Here is a 12,379-nt window from a genome sequence, read left to right as displayed (position 1 = left end):
CTAGAAAAGCAGCTTACCCAGACTGCTCTAATAGCTGGGCTCTCAAGATGCACTTGTAACCCAGGACAGTTTTGGCTCAGTGACCTTTCCCTCCTACTCCCACTACTTTTCTTTTCACTCCAGTACACCCAGAGTGCCCAGCAAAGTAATATCTTCTTTCACAGTCATTCAAGAGGTAGGCTCAATTTAGCAGTGGAAAAGGCTTCAAAATCTGTAGTTTGCATAAAATCTATTTCAACAAAGAGTTCACAAGACTGCAGAAGGAAAAGGAGCAATAAAGGTCATTCAGGGCTCTCATCCTGGACAGAATCCCTAGTAAATGAACACTACAGTATCAGGACTCAAGAAGGGACAATGCCTTTATTTATTTATTTTTAAAATCAGGCTTAAGAAATGCTATGGGGAAGCAACAAACTGAGGCTCTTAGGATGGTCCTTTCAGACTTGGAAGTATGAATAACTCTGTTTCAGTTGTGTTCGCTGGACTCCAGTGAACCTGGCCCTATGCTAGAACCCTGCAGGTCCCACTGAAGTGGAAGACTCCACCCACACCCTTGATCAGTGGGGAGCAATGGACACCAAGAACGTTGCCAACTCTGAATGCTTCCTATTAGCTACCATTTAGGAAACATCTTTAAGAGATCCATTTTCTTTAGTACATGTTCAAAATTTTTCCCAGACATTTGTGGAGTAGAAATACCCACTAGATTAAGCATCCCATGTCCAGCCTAACAGTCTTCAAAAGTTGTGAAGCCAGTGTACTAAACACTGGGTTTTTTTCCCAAAAACCCTAAAACAACAACACGTAAAAGTACTCCCACAAGCATCTGGGGCCAGAGCTTGAGGCTCAGAAGCAGAAATGGCAAGCAAGCTTTCTGGAAACCCATCTGCCTTCACCTCCTTCACCAACAGCAGTCCCAGCCTGCTGGGTTTTCAACCACACAGAGCGAGACCACTAATAAAATCGCAGAGATGGATATTGGGCTGGAATGGCCTATCCCAATGCCATGTTCTCATGGTATCGCCACCATTACAACTAAAAGTTGATGTGGATACACAATGTGCTCACCCAACACCCTTCTAGCCAGTGCAGCTGTGCAGAACTTCAACGGAAGTCACTTTAGAAAGTCCTCTCCTCTCCTCTCCAACAGTCCTAGGTTGTGAGTTTACAGAGGCACCAAATCCATCAATAAACCTATTACTCTATTATGGCCAGATCTAGGATGGATCTTTCCATTGCAGTTATTCCCCCACTTGCATTACAGCAACCATCTTTTGACAAGTATTCTCCATACTAACTTAAGTATCAAGTCTTTGGGCAGCTCAGCAGCCTCAAGCAAGCAGCTACAATGGTCACCACTACACACATGGTTGTTCTATTCACATATTTTATAGGTAAAATCTAGAAGCTTTCAAGGGGCGTGTCCAGATGTGCGTGGGCATTTGGTTTCCTAGGGACAAGTAGCGGTGGCACACCTTGGATATCCAGAGTTTAAAAAAAATAAAAAACACCCGCAGAAAACAGACCCAGCACAGTGCACGCTCCAGCAGCGTTCCCCTGCAGCACACAGAACACCAGTCTATGCAGTATATTTAGGGCTGGACCCGATGATCTGCAAGATCCTTTCCAGCCCCTAAAAACTATGGCTGCTGATGCCCGAGCACCCCAACTTGCCAGATGTACTCCTTAGCGGAGTCCCTGGAGGGCCAAGTGCAGGAGCTTGAGGAAGAGGTACACTAGCTATGCAGCACTGGCCCATGAAGACTATATCAACAACTACTGCCAGGCCCTACTCCAGGGAAATGGAGGAGGAGAACAACATGGAGAAGGGGAAAGAGGAGGCCACAGAGAAGACTGGCCACAACGACCTGTCCAGAGCTACCTGGAAAACAATCATCTCCAAGTCCAGAGTATGCAGAGCTAGGGCCACTCCTCCCCTGGCACTGCACAACAAGTACGCTCCCCTCACTACACACACGCGGCCTCCATCAGTTCTCAAGAGAACTCCAGATCCAGCTCCCCCCCCCCGCAGTGCTCTCAAACAAGAAAAAGGAAGTGTATGCACAGTGGAAGCTAGGGATGGTCCTCAAAAAGGACTATACAAGAGTGGCCAGTATGTGCAGGGAAATGATCAGGAAAGCCAAGGCAGCGACTGAGTTTAAGTTAGTTATGGGAGTCAAGGACAATAAGAAGTCCTTCTTTAGGTATGCAGGCAGTTAAAGGAAAATAAATGCAAGTGCGGGACCCTGCTTAACACTTCAAGACAGCTGGTAACCAATATTCAGGGGGAAAAAAAAAAACTGAACTCCTGAATGCCCATGACATTTATAAGTCAGCAGGACCAAATGGTCTCAATCCAAGAGTGCTGAAGGAGCTGGCTGAGGTCATCACAGAACCCCTGGCAAAGCTCTTTCAGAAATTCATGGTGCATGGGGGAAATCCCAAGGATTGGAAGAGGGCCAACATTGTGCCCATCCTCAAGAAGGGGAAAAGGGAGGACGCTGGCAACTATAGGCTAATTAGCCTAACCTCCATCCCAGGGAAAATTCTGGGAAAAGCTCATTAAAGATCTTTGTGCAATACGCTCATGGAAGGCAAGATTCTGGACGACAGCTAGCACGGCTGTTGTGGGTAGGTCTGGTCTTACCAATCTCATCTCCTCCTACAAACAGGTCTCTTGCCACCTGGACATGGGAGATGTAGTAGAAGTTATATACCTAAACTTCCAAAAAGCTTTTGACCTAGTATCCCACGGTATCCTTGTGGGAAAACTGGAAGATTGTGAGATCACCTGCTTGATGGTTCAGTGGGTGGAAAGCTGGCTACAGGGTAGGACCCAGAGTGTTCTCATGAATGGATCTGTCATCCAGATGTGAAGAGGCCAGTGGTCTCCCTCATGGGTCTGTGCTTGGACCGCTGCTTTTCAACATCTTTATCAATGATTTGGATGACGGAGTAAAAAGCTCATTGGCCAAGTTCGCAGACAACACCAAGTTATGGGGCAGCGTGGTCACTTCAGAAGATAAGTTGCAGATACAGGTGGGACCTGGACAGGCTCGAGAGTTGGGCAGACCAGACCCAGATGAAGTTTAACACTTCCAAGTGTAAGGTGCACCATCTGGGGGCAAACAACCCTCAGCATGCATACTCGGTGGTGACAGCTCGACTTGCACCACAGCCAAAAGGAACCTAGGGGTAATGATTGACCATTGCATGAATCAGTGCAAGTGCAGGGCAAACAACCCACTGGCATGCAGAAACAGATGCATCTCATAAAACTAAGGAAGTGATACTCCAGCTGTACTCAGCACTGGTGAGACCACAGTAGGAGTACTGCATCCAGTTCTGGGCACCACACTTCAATGAGGACATAGAAAAAACTTGAGGGTCCAGAAAAGAGCCACCTACATGATCATGGACTTGCAAGGCAAGCTGTATGAGGACCTGGGCCTCTTTAGACTAAAGAAGAGAAGGTTGAGAGGGGACTTGATAGCAGTAAGCCACTCTCTCAGTGTGCATCGAGCTCCTGATGCACAGCAGTTAACTAGGGCACCCCTGGGGAACACCAGGAGCAGTGGACACTAACTCCTGGAAGACCACTTCAGGCTTAATGCCAGGAAAAACTCCTTCACAGTCAGGGTGTCCAAGTTGTGGAATAAACTCTCTCCAGAGATGGTGCAGTCACCCACTCTGGAGGTTTTCAAGAGGAGACCAGACAGTCCCTCACTGGGGTCAACTAATCCCAGCTGTCTTCCTGCTTAGAGCAGTGGCGGCTGGATCTAATATTCTGCAAGGTCCCTTCTAGCCCTTTACAATCTATGAAATTATGGTGATGCAAACATGTTTGCAGCACCATACACCACACGACTGTGCTTGTCTGGACACACCCAAAAGGTCAGGAAACAGCAAGATTGATTCCAATTTCCCCAGACACTCAAACAATTGTCCCCAAGGACAGCAGTGGGTCTGGATTGTCTGAACATGGCTTGACTGGCCAGGAGGGACAATTGCATCATAGTTTAAGCCTATCCTACTAGCTGAAAAGAACTTTTAAAACTTGGATCTTTGGGACTAGATTTTCTGCATTCAAGAATTTCAAAGGTTGGGAAATCATAGCACTAGGATAGGAATGTAGGACTGAAGGGGGTGGGAAGGGGTTTCTCATACATCAAGCCCAGTCACATGCATTCACAGGCAATTTGTTAACCTGAGGAATCATTGCTTCAAATCCTCACGCAACCACAATTAAGGCAAATACCTGAAACACCAAGAACATCCCCATAACTTGCCATAGGTAAAAGCAGTGGAGAAAAAGAGTACAGACAATGCCCTGCTACTGCAACAACAGGAAAGTAACTGGGTAGCAGATGCTCAAATCTTAAGAGGACTATGCCTCATAGTACAGAAAAAGGTAAAGAACCCCCACTGGCTATGCCAATCTGATCCAAGGGGAGAAAAAAAAAAAAAAAAATCATTCTTGCATATTTGGCAATCAAATGTGATCCTGAGTGAAAAAGCAGCCTGCTCAACCAGAAACCGCTGCATTTTCTTAACACTGGCAGGAGCCACCAAGTGCATTTCAGACCAATGCTTCAGAGTAAAGCACCCAAACAGAAGCCACATAGCATTGGGGGGGGGGGGGGGGGAAAGAATATTTCCTGGCACCAACTGGCAGCCAGCAAGAGCCCCAAGGCATGGAATTACCAGACACCTTCCACACCATGAGAGTTACCTTAATACCCCAAACTGGGGACTGCAAACACCCAAGTCCACATCTCACATACTCCCTGGTGAATGATAGGAATGGTCTGATAGGACACAGTTTTTCATAAGTGTATACAGATCATTCTTAAGGCAATTCTGGTTCTTCACATGCACCACATGGCTTGGAAGACCATCCCCAAGCTCCACTACTCAGATATCCTGGCAATTTAGAATACGATTTCTATATACAAGTTGCATCTAGGCAAGTCCATAGCTACTTGACCTTGACTGCTTGGGGTTTTTCAGCCTTAAAGCCTTCCCACCCTCAATATTATTTCCATGACTGCTCTTGTAAGAGTGATCATATCTTCCACCAATCTCCTTTTGTTCAATTTAAGGTGAGGATGTGCTTCTCTATCCTTTAGTGCTGTATCCCTCGAGAATGCCATGAGGTTCCCTAATGTTTGGCCTTTAGTAATGTGAAACTGAATACCAGGTCACTTGAAGGTGCTATTCCCTGCATTTCACCACAAGACAGACACACAAGAACTTCAGGTTTTTGAAAATGGAGTTTTATTGACTCATTTAAAAACTATGCAAAAATAGAAGTTTTAAAGGAAGCCTGGTTTTGCTGGCAGACCCATTCTTCCAATCAGCAAGAAACTCCATAGGAAGTCAAAGGTCTTCTCTAGGCACTGTATCCAAGAGGGCACAGGCCACTGCCCAGGGACTTGAAGCCTTTTCCAGAAGGCATTGTCCCATGGCTAAATATGTTCTGAGAACCTAAGCTTAGCCCCAGTAAAAACCAAAGCCCCACACCTAAATCTTCATGGCTGCAAAACAGCACACCAGTTAAAAGAGTGCTTCCAACAGCCCTGGTTCCAGGCTAGATGCTTGCTTGGGGGAAAAGGGTTGCTATGACAGAACACAGCAGGGGTAAGACATCAGGATAGTATTACCCCAACTGGGAGTGTTGGTAGTGTCCACTCAGCCAGGCTTTTGTAGAGGTTAGAGCCTTTGAAACAGAAAGAGTAGCAGCTTGAAATCCAAGAAAAATAGATTCTTCCAGCTTCTAAGTCACTGCCGAATAATGAATCTACTTCCTGTAAGAAACAGCTACACTGAAAAGGGGAAATGAGCGCAGGAGTGTTTCATGCAAGTCTTTTCCTATGAACTTGAGGGGCCATGTCACTCCTCTACATTGTGTATACAGGCTCTAAAGAGACAAGCATCACCCATTCACCAAGAAGCAGCTTCCCTAGCCTGATGCTGAACAGGGTGGCCACCACCCAGGAGACAGACCCTCAGTGACACACCAGAAGCCTACCACCCTCTCTGGAAGTCAGCAGGATACTGGCAGAGCTGTGGGCATTCCACTACAGGCAAGAGACCCAAGAAGGTCCAGTCCTAAGAAGGCCACAGGAAAAAAGGCACAAAAACAAGAGCAGGGGTCACAGACCTTGGCTTCCAGAGGATGGAATTCCAGGCTCCCAGCACACCCCCATTTCAAAGGGAAATACTGACTTTTTGCTGTAGGAAAAGGTGACTGGATTATTCTATCCCTTGAAATCAGCATGATAAAAAACAGTTAAGCTCCTGGATACCTCTATGTAGATCACAAGTGTTGCTACAGCTACTACCCTGACTACTAAAGGCAGCATGGGCTGTTTCATCTCAGACCTCTTGGACACATGCTTCTTTCCCAGCACCACTGCTCCAATCAAGGGAATTCTTGCCATCATTCACTACCAGCAGCTTTGCACATTTCTACCATCCTCCCTTCACGCAATGCCCATTCCCTGAAGTAGGCAGCAAATCAACCCAAGATCCTCTGGAAATGGGATTGTTTAGCACTTCCCTCATGGCACACACCCCACCTGAGGGCAAACTGGGAAGTCCAGAGCATACCTGTCAATCCGCCACTTCACCACTAGTGCTGAAGACAGTGGATTTACTGCTTGGAATACAAAAGATTAAAAAAAAGTGTAACATTAACTGCAGCTAGCCAGCCCCAGAATGTCTTTAAGGCCATGGAGGAGCTTAGCCCACAAGGGGAAGAAGCTGTCCTAACAAGCTTTTCGGCCTTCCTTGCCTGGGAGGGCACTTCTACAGTAAAAGGTCAATTTAGGGACCTTCAGCCCCTTAGCTTAAATTTGCACATGGTTTTCTGTATTGGAGGCAGCATGTCTATCCCAGGCTCTCAACATCAGGGTCATTAACACTACAAGACCCAGAGCAACCCATTTCTCTCCACACCCATGACCATGTAGAGAGAGACCACCACAAGAATCCTTTTCCACAGCAACCCAATGGCCAACATGTCTCCTCATGCAAAATCAGCCACTGCCTTCTACTCACAAAAAGAACATTTGTCTTTGGCCATATCCACCTTGAGATGCCCACTAGATAAAGTCTAGGAAAAGCAGACCCAGCCTAGGAAAAGCAGATGCCTGAACCTGGCATCACAAAAATCAGGAGAAATTAAGTATAGGAAGCTCAAAGCAACTGTGAAATTGGCTACGAAAGTAGTTAAAGGAAAAAGAGAGAGTGCCCAATTGAACTGAGCTGGGAGAACTCATCAAGGGGTGTGCAGAACATCTCTCCCTAGTACCAGTTCATAGTGCATCATGTACTCTGCTCCTTGTTTCAAGACGGGATGTGGGGAGAGTGGGGATAGAAAGGGTGCTGAATTAGGCAATACTGAACCTGCAAGAGGAAACAATTGGAGTTAGCTCATGGGATGCTCTGGGAAGAATTGACAGCTCACACTCTTGCAGAGTGACAAGAAAACTCTTCTTGGAATCCACCTGAAGACGCATGTCCCTCTGACCCCCATGTGCAGCAGTTCAAACCACTCTCCAGAAGCCTGGAAGATTAACAAGAGGCCCAGGCCAGCCGTCTGTGAAACAGGAGTGGAGTGTTCTCTCTCTAGTCCCATGAAAGCTCAACAATCCCACCGCGTTGTGTCGGGCAGTGAACTACACCCTCTCATCTTTCCAGATGGGCGATAGAGCACAGAGGAGACACCATGCCAGTTATCTGCCACTCTCCTGGCGTTTCTGGAGCACTTCAATGACACTGCAAATGCCTTCCTCTGGGACCTGGCAGAGAGAAAGCGAAGCCTATTATTACCAATGCCAATCCCTGATACAGGCTGCATGTCTTCTCTGCAACTGTAGGTCACCATCTTTGCTGCCACCAATTGGGCTTGGAAGATGGAGCTGGAAAGATAATTGGACAAATGTCTGAGTTGCTGCCTAGGCAGTTCCACCGGGAATGCTCTAGTTTCCCCATTTTAAAGGGCACCCAGGTCTGATTTCCCAAGCTGTCATCTCTCAACTTGGCAAGGGCAGCAGCTCTTCTGCTTCTCCTACCTTCATGCAACTTGGAGAAGGTGCTTCATCACTTTAGGAAGGAAGTGGTAGCCAGGCAGGGTTCACCCAGACCAGACTTCACCTCTTCTTTCAGGCCTGTATGCAGAGTTGGCACAGGCAGCCCATAACACCACAACAACCAAGTGCTGACAAACCTCTTCCTCTCCCCTTGAGGTCCCTCCCACTACCCCCAGGGCCTCTGCATCACCACAGGAGTAGTTTCTCACACTGCAGAGCAGGCTCAGAGCTTATGCACAAGGGAGTGGGGGCCAATGGCACTCATTCTTCGAATGAGATGCATTCCACTGCCTCCCACGGCGGGCAGTCACCACACAAAGGGGAACTGAACCCTGCACTGGTGGGAGAAGGACCAGACTGAAGTGCCACCCAGCATGCAGTCACTCTAGGCTAGGAGACACAGTGAGTAAGGCTGGCACTGTGCAGATACGAAAAGTCTAGGTTTAAGGCCAACGGGGAAAGCCTTGTTCAGACAGTGCAGGTCAGGACAGCCTCACTACTGTGGAATGTCTGGTCCTACAGCCTCCCAATTGGGCTCTCCCTTACACCCACCAGCTGCCAAGGCAGGAGGAAGTGACTCCAATGAGTACAAAACAGCTCACCAATCAGGCACAGGAAGTTAGCCTGCTAGCATCATTCTCATTCCCTTGAGCCTTTTCAGTCTGCTGGGACATAAGCCGACTTACCAAAGCATGGTCAAAGTTAAAGGTACTGATGTAATAGGCCGATATGTCTGCATCAGCCAGGGGCTCAGCAATCTGAGCTACGATCCCACACTCTTCTGCAAAAGGGGGAAGAGGGCACAGTGCAATGTCAGTATGCTTGAGAAGCCTAAACAGTGCTTGCCCCCCACACAGCTCAATCATGTCAGCTTTGCCCCCCCATGGCCTCTGGATATGTAGCTGCTAGACTTGTACTTAAAACAACTCCCAAGGTGACTACTGAGATAAGTTTATCTTGGCTTACTGGACAGCTGGCACTCAGGTAACTTAAAACTTGCCCCTCTACCATTGAGCATCAATAGGAGTACAAGTCTGGAAAGAAGGAAGCAGCAAGACACATAGTCTCACTTCATGTATCGCTGTCATCTGGATACTGGTGAGGCGAAGGATGGACAGAATACTAGCCAAGGACCTCAGTTCTTTGCTCAGACATGGAATTCTCCTGCAGCCTTAGGCATGGCACTTCATGCTTATTTATACTGTGGCTGTGCCATATCCCAGCTCAACTGGTCATGCCCACACCTGCTACCACATTTCAAAGGCAGAGATATGCCTGCAGAACCCCTCCATATGTCTGCAGTATTTGAGCAGCTGCCAAGCAGCTTTACCAGCACACTTCTGGGTTTAGAAAGTGGCCATAGGCATGCATCGACAGGTCATACTGAGGGACAGCCCTGCCAAGATATGCTGCAGATGTGCATTTATCTGGGCTCAGCTCTTCACTCAGGTAGGCAGGGCTCTTATTCCCAGTCTCACAGGTATGCACCAAAGGACTACTGTAGTACAGATGGAGGCTGTCAAGTATCACATGACAGGGGCCATAGGAGCATTTAAGGGAGATGACAGATGAATGGAGGGTGCTGTGAAGATTCCACTTACCAAAACCCAGAGGCTGCCCCCCAATTCTCACCATCCTCCAGAGCTCGCCCGTGGAGCTGGTCAGCAGCAGGTTTCTGGGGAACCTACCAAAAAAGAAAACAGCCAACAAATAAACCTGGTCACTGAGTACATTATCCCTACCTTGGACCTCAGCCCCCAACAGCCAGTGCACATACCCAAGAAATGCTACCCCCTACAGGGTCCTCCACCCTCCTGCCTGTTCCAGTCACAGGTCAGTAATTCCTGACATCAGTGGCCTCCCTTGCTAAATGCTTTACCCATCTGAAGGGCCCACCAACTGACAGACACTGGAAGAAGAAAGGGAGTGGATAGGTACCAAGGAGAAGTACACACACCTCAGAAACCCCACGCCCACAATCAAGTACTAAAGTATATGGGCAGAATTTTGTAGCTTGGAATGTATCAGAGACCTGGTACATGGTTGACCTGCATCCCAGAGGATACCTACTTCTTCTGTGTTTCTGCATCCATAACAATAGAGATGTAGCCCTCAATCAGCGAGAAGGCAAAAAATGTGATGGAGTTGAAATCCTGGCTGCCTGGGGCAGCTTCCTTTGGAGGACTGCAAAACAAAGTGGTGGGAGGGAGGGGTGGAAGGGGCAGAAGAGAGGTTAGCCCCAGATGCAGGGATACACAATTGTCCTGCCCCCTCCATCCTATCACATCATGAAGCATGGCTTTCCTGGACAGCTAGTGTGGAACCATTTGTAGGATCTCCTCTGCTGGAGTTAACAGATCACATTGTCAGCATCTCAGATATAGGAATGGTCCATTATGCCACACTGAGGCTGACCAGTGCAGTGCTCACCCCAGTGGAAATAATACTGGAAGGTGAAGCTAAGGCCTTTCTTTTCCTTCCCGAGAACAGCCCCTGCAGCCTCCTACCTGTGCGAGTAGAACAGGACATCCATAAGTGTGGTTGCAATAGCTGGCAGGGTGTCAGGAGCCACAGTCAGGATGCAGAACTTGTTTTGAGGACTCTGCACAGGGTGCACGGTGGGGTTTGCAGCTGGGAGGAGACATAAGCATTAGCATAGTCCGAGCACCAGCCGAGCAGTCTTCTATAAGCACTACAAAAGCTCCACACCATATATCTGAGGGGAACAGCCACACATGGCACCAAAGGGAGATGTGCTTTGCACTGTGCAGTGAGTACTGGGAACACCAAGCCTCCTGGATGCCTCAAGTTTCAGCTAATCTGAGTATGCAATCAGGTAAACTCATCAAGGAGCACTTTGCCTTGGTCCTTGCAGTTGCCACATCACAGCAGTGCCACCTTGAGGCCACACTGGGTATGAACCAGCTTTCCTGCTCATGCAAGGGGGAAACCATGAACAGTCTGGATTTCAGTAGCTCAGGGGTGAGCAATTATTGGGGCCACAAACACTTTTGGTGAGCTGTCACTAGCCAGGTCAGCACTGCAGCACCCCTCACCCTGCCACGCAGCAGCTCACCAAGCAACTCCATCTTTTCTGCCTGGCCATGCACCCCTGGGATCATGCAACAGTGACAGCACAGGGCCAGGGCAGAACATGATCCTCTCCCCCACGGACCAATACTCACCACAAGGGCTCCTCCAAATCCCAGCCCTGACCCACATCCCAGCAGACCTGTGATCCGCTGCCTGCATACCTGTGACTGGCACCAGAGTGGTTTGTGGCTCTGTCCCAGCCCTGAGCTGTCATTGACCCAAGGTCCCAACCTCCCTTACTCATCCCACTCCTGAACACAACTCCCCATTCCATCTGCCTGCTGACACACCCTACCCACATGGGTCCCACCCTCAGCAGTAGGTGTGGGGCAGACTTCCTGGGATGCCTGGGCAGCAGGCCCAGGGCTGGCAGGGGCTGCAGCCAGGAGCTACTGGGAAGCAAGTCCAGATGCCATGTCACCCCAGTCCCACTACACACCCAGGGGTGGTGGGACTCACCATATGCGCCACAGCCCAGGCTACGTCCCTGGAGCTGGCCTGGGCTTGACTGAGGAACCTGCCACAGTCCAGATGGAGTGGGGGGGGCAGAATGAACCACCCAATTAGCTGTTGGCACTGAAGTTTTCAGGCAGCCCAATCAGGTATTACTGTGGTGCCAGTAGTAGATCAGGAGAGCCCAGGATAGGCTCCTCTGGAGGCGGGGGCAAGTCCCCTGGCTGGAGAGCCTGCCTCTAAAGGCACTCTAATGTGCCAGTCATGCACAACCCCAGGACACTCCATAAACATGTGCACACAGCTTTAGCTGGCACCTGCTATGAGCTGGGGTCCAATAGGAATCAAAGATGAGGTCCTGGCACCATCTAGTGGTGGATGTGCTACTAAAAATACCTTTTTATCCCATATGCAGACTATTAATATAAGAGGGCTTATAAATGGTTACAAGGCTCACCATTTGACCATGTTGAAGACACTAGATTTTGTATTTTAGCTCCTATAAACAAGCCAATAAAAGGTTTGCTGAATGGCCAGAAGCAACTACTGTAATTACTTGACTCTAAAACAAGGTTATTTTCCAGGAGACGGGGGAGCGGTGGGGCTCATCCTATACTTGAGTACCAAGCCCAGGACAGGTGGGAGCTCAACTCAAACCTGTGGTGTGCCACTTGTAGGAAGGAACCATGCAGTCTGCCCCTGCCGTCTCAAGTGGTCATTTGCCTCCCCCCCCCTCA

The 12,379-nt window shown here is 48.7% G+C and overlaps 1 protein-coding gene across 2 annotated transcripts in view; it reads right to left on the bottom strand.

The window, feature by feature from the left end:
- Positions 1–6,682: 6,682 nt before the first annotated feature.
- Positions 6,683–12,379, bottom strand: part of GATSL3 (GATS protein like 3) — a 24,803-nt gene continuing 19,106 nt past the window's right edge. For both annotated transcript variants that reach the window (XM_019539276.1, XM_019539277.1), the window contains exons 4-8: positions 10,604–10,727; positions 10,167–10,280; positions 9,698–9,780; positions 8,783–8,877; positions 6,683–7,805 (exon numbers count right to left, since the gene is read on the bottom strand). In XM_019539276.1, coding sequence (XP_019394821.1) covers positions 7,740–7,805; positions 8,783–8,877; positions 9,698–9,780; positions 10,167–10,280; positions 10,604–10,727 — 482 coding nt within the window. In that variant the 3' untranslated portion in view covers positions 6,683–7,739. The remainder of the gene's footprint in view (positions 7,806–8,782; positions 8,878–9,697; positions 9,781–10,166; positions 10,281–10,603; positions 10,728–12,379) is intronic.

Source organism: Crocodylus porosus, unplaced genomic scaffold, assembly GCF_001723895.1.
Source record: "Crocodylus porosus isolate Cpor-Errol unplaced genomic scaffold, CroPor_comp1, whole genome shotgun sequence".
NCBI classification, from domain to species: Eukaryota; Metazoa; Chordata; order Crocodylia; family Crocodylidae; genus Crocodylus; species Crocodylus porosus.
The sequence above is the reverse complement of the archived record's forward strand: the minus strand, read 5'-3'. Positions and strand labels throughout refer to the sequence as shown.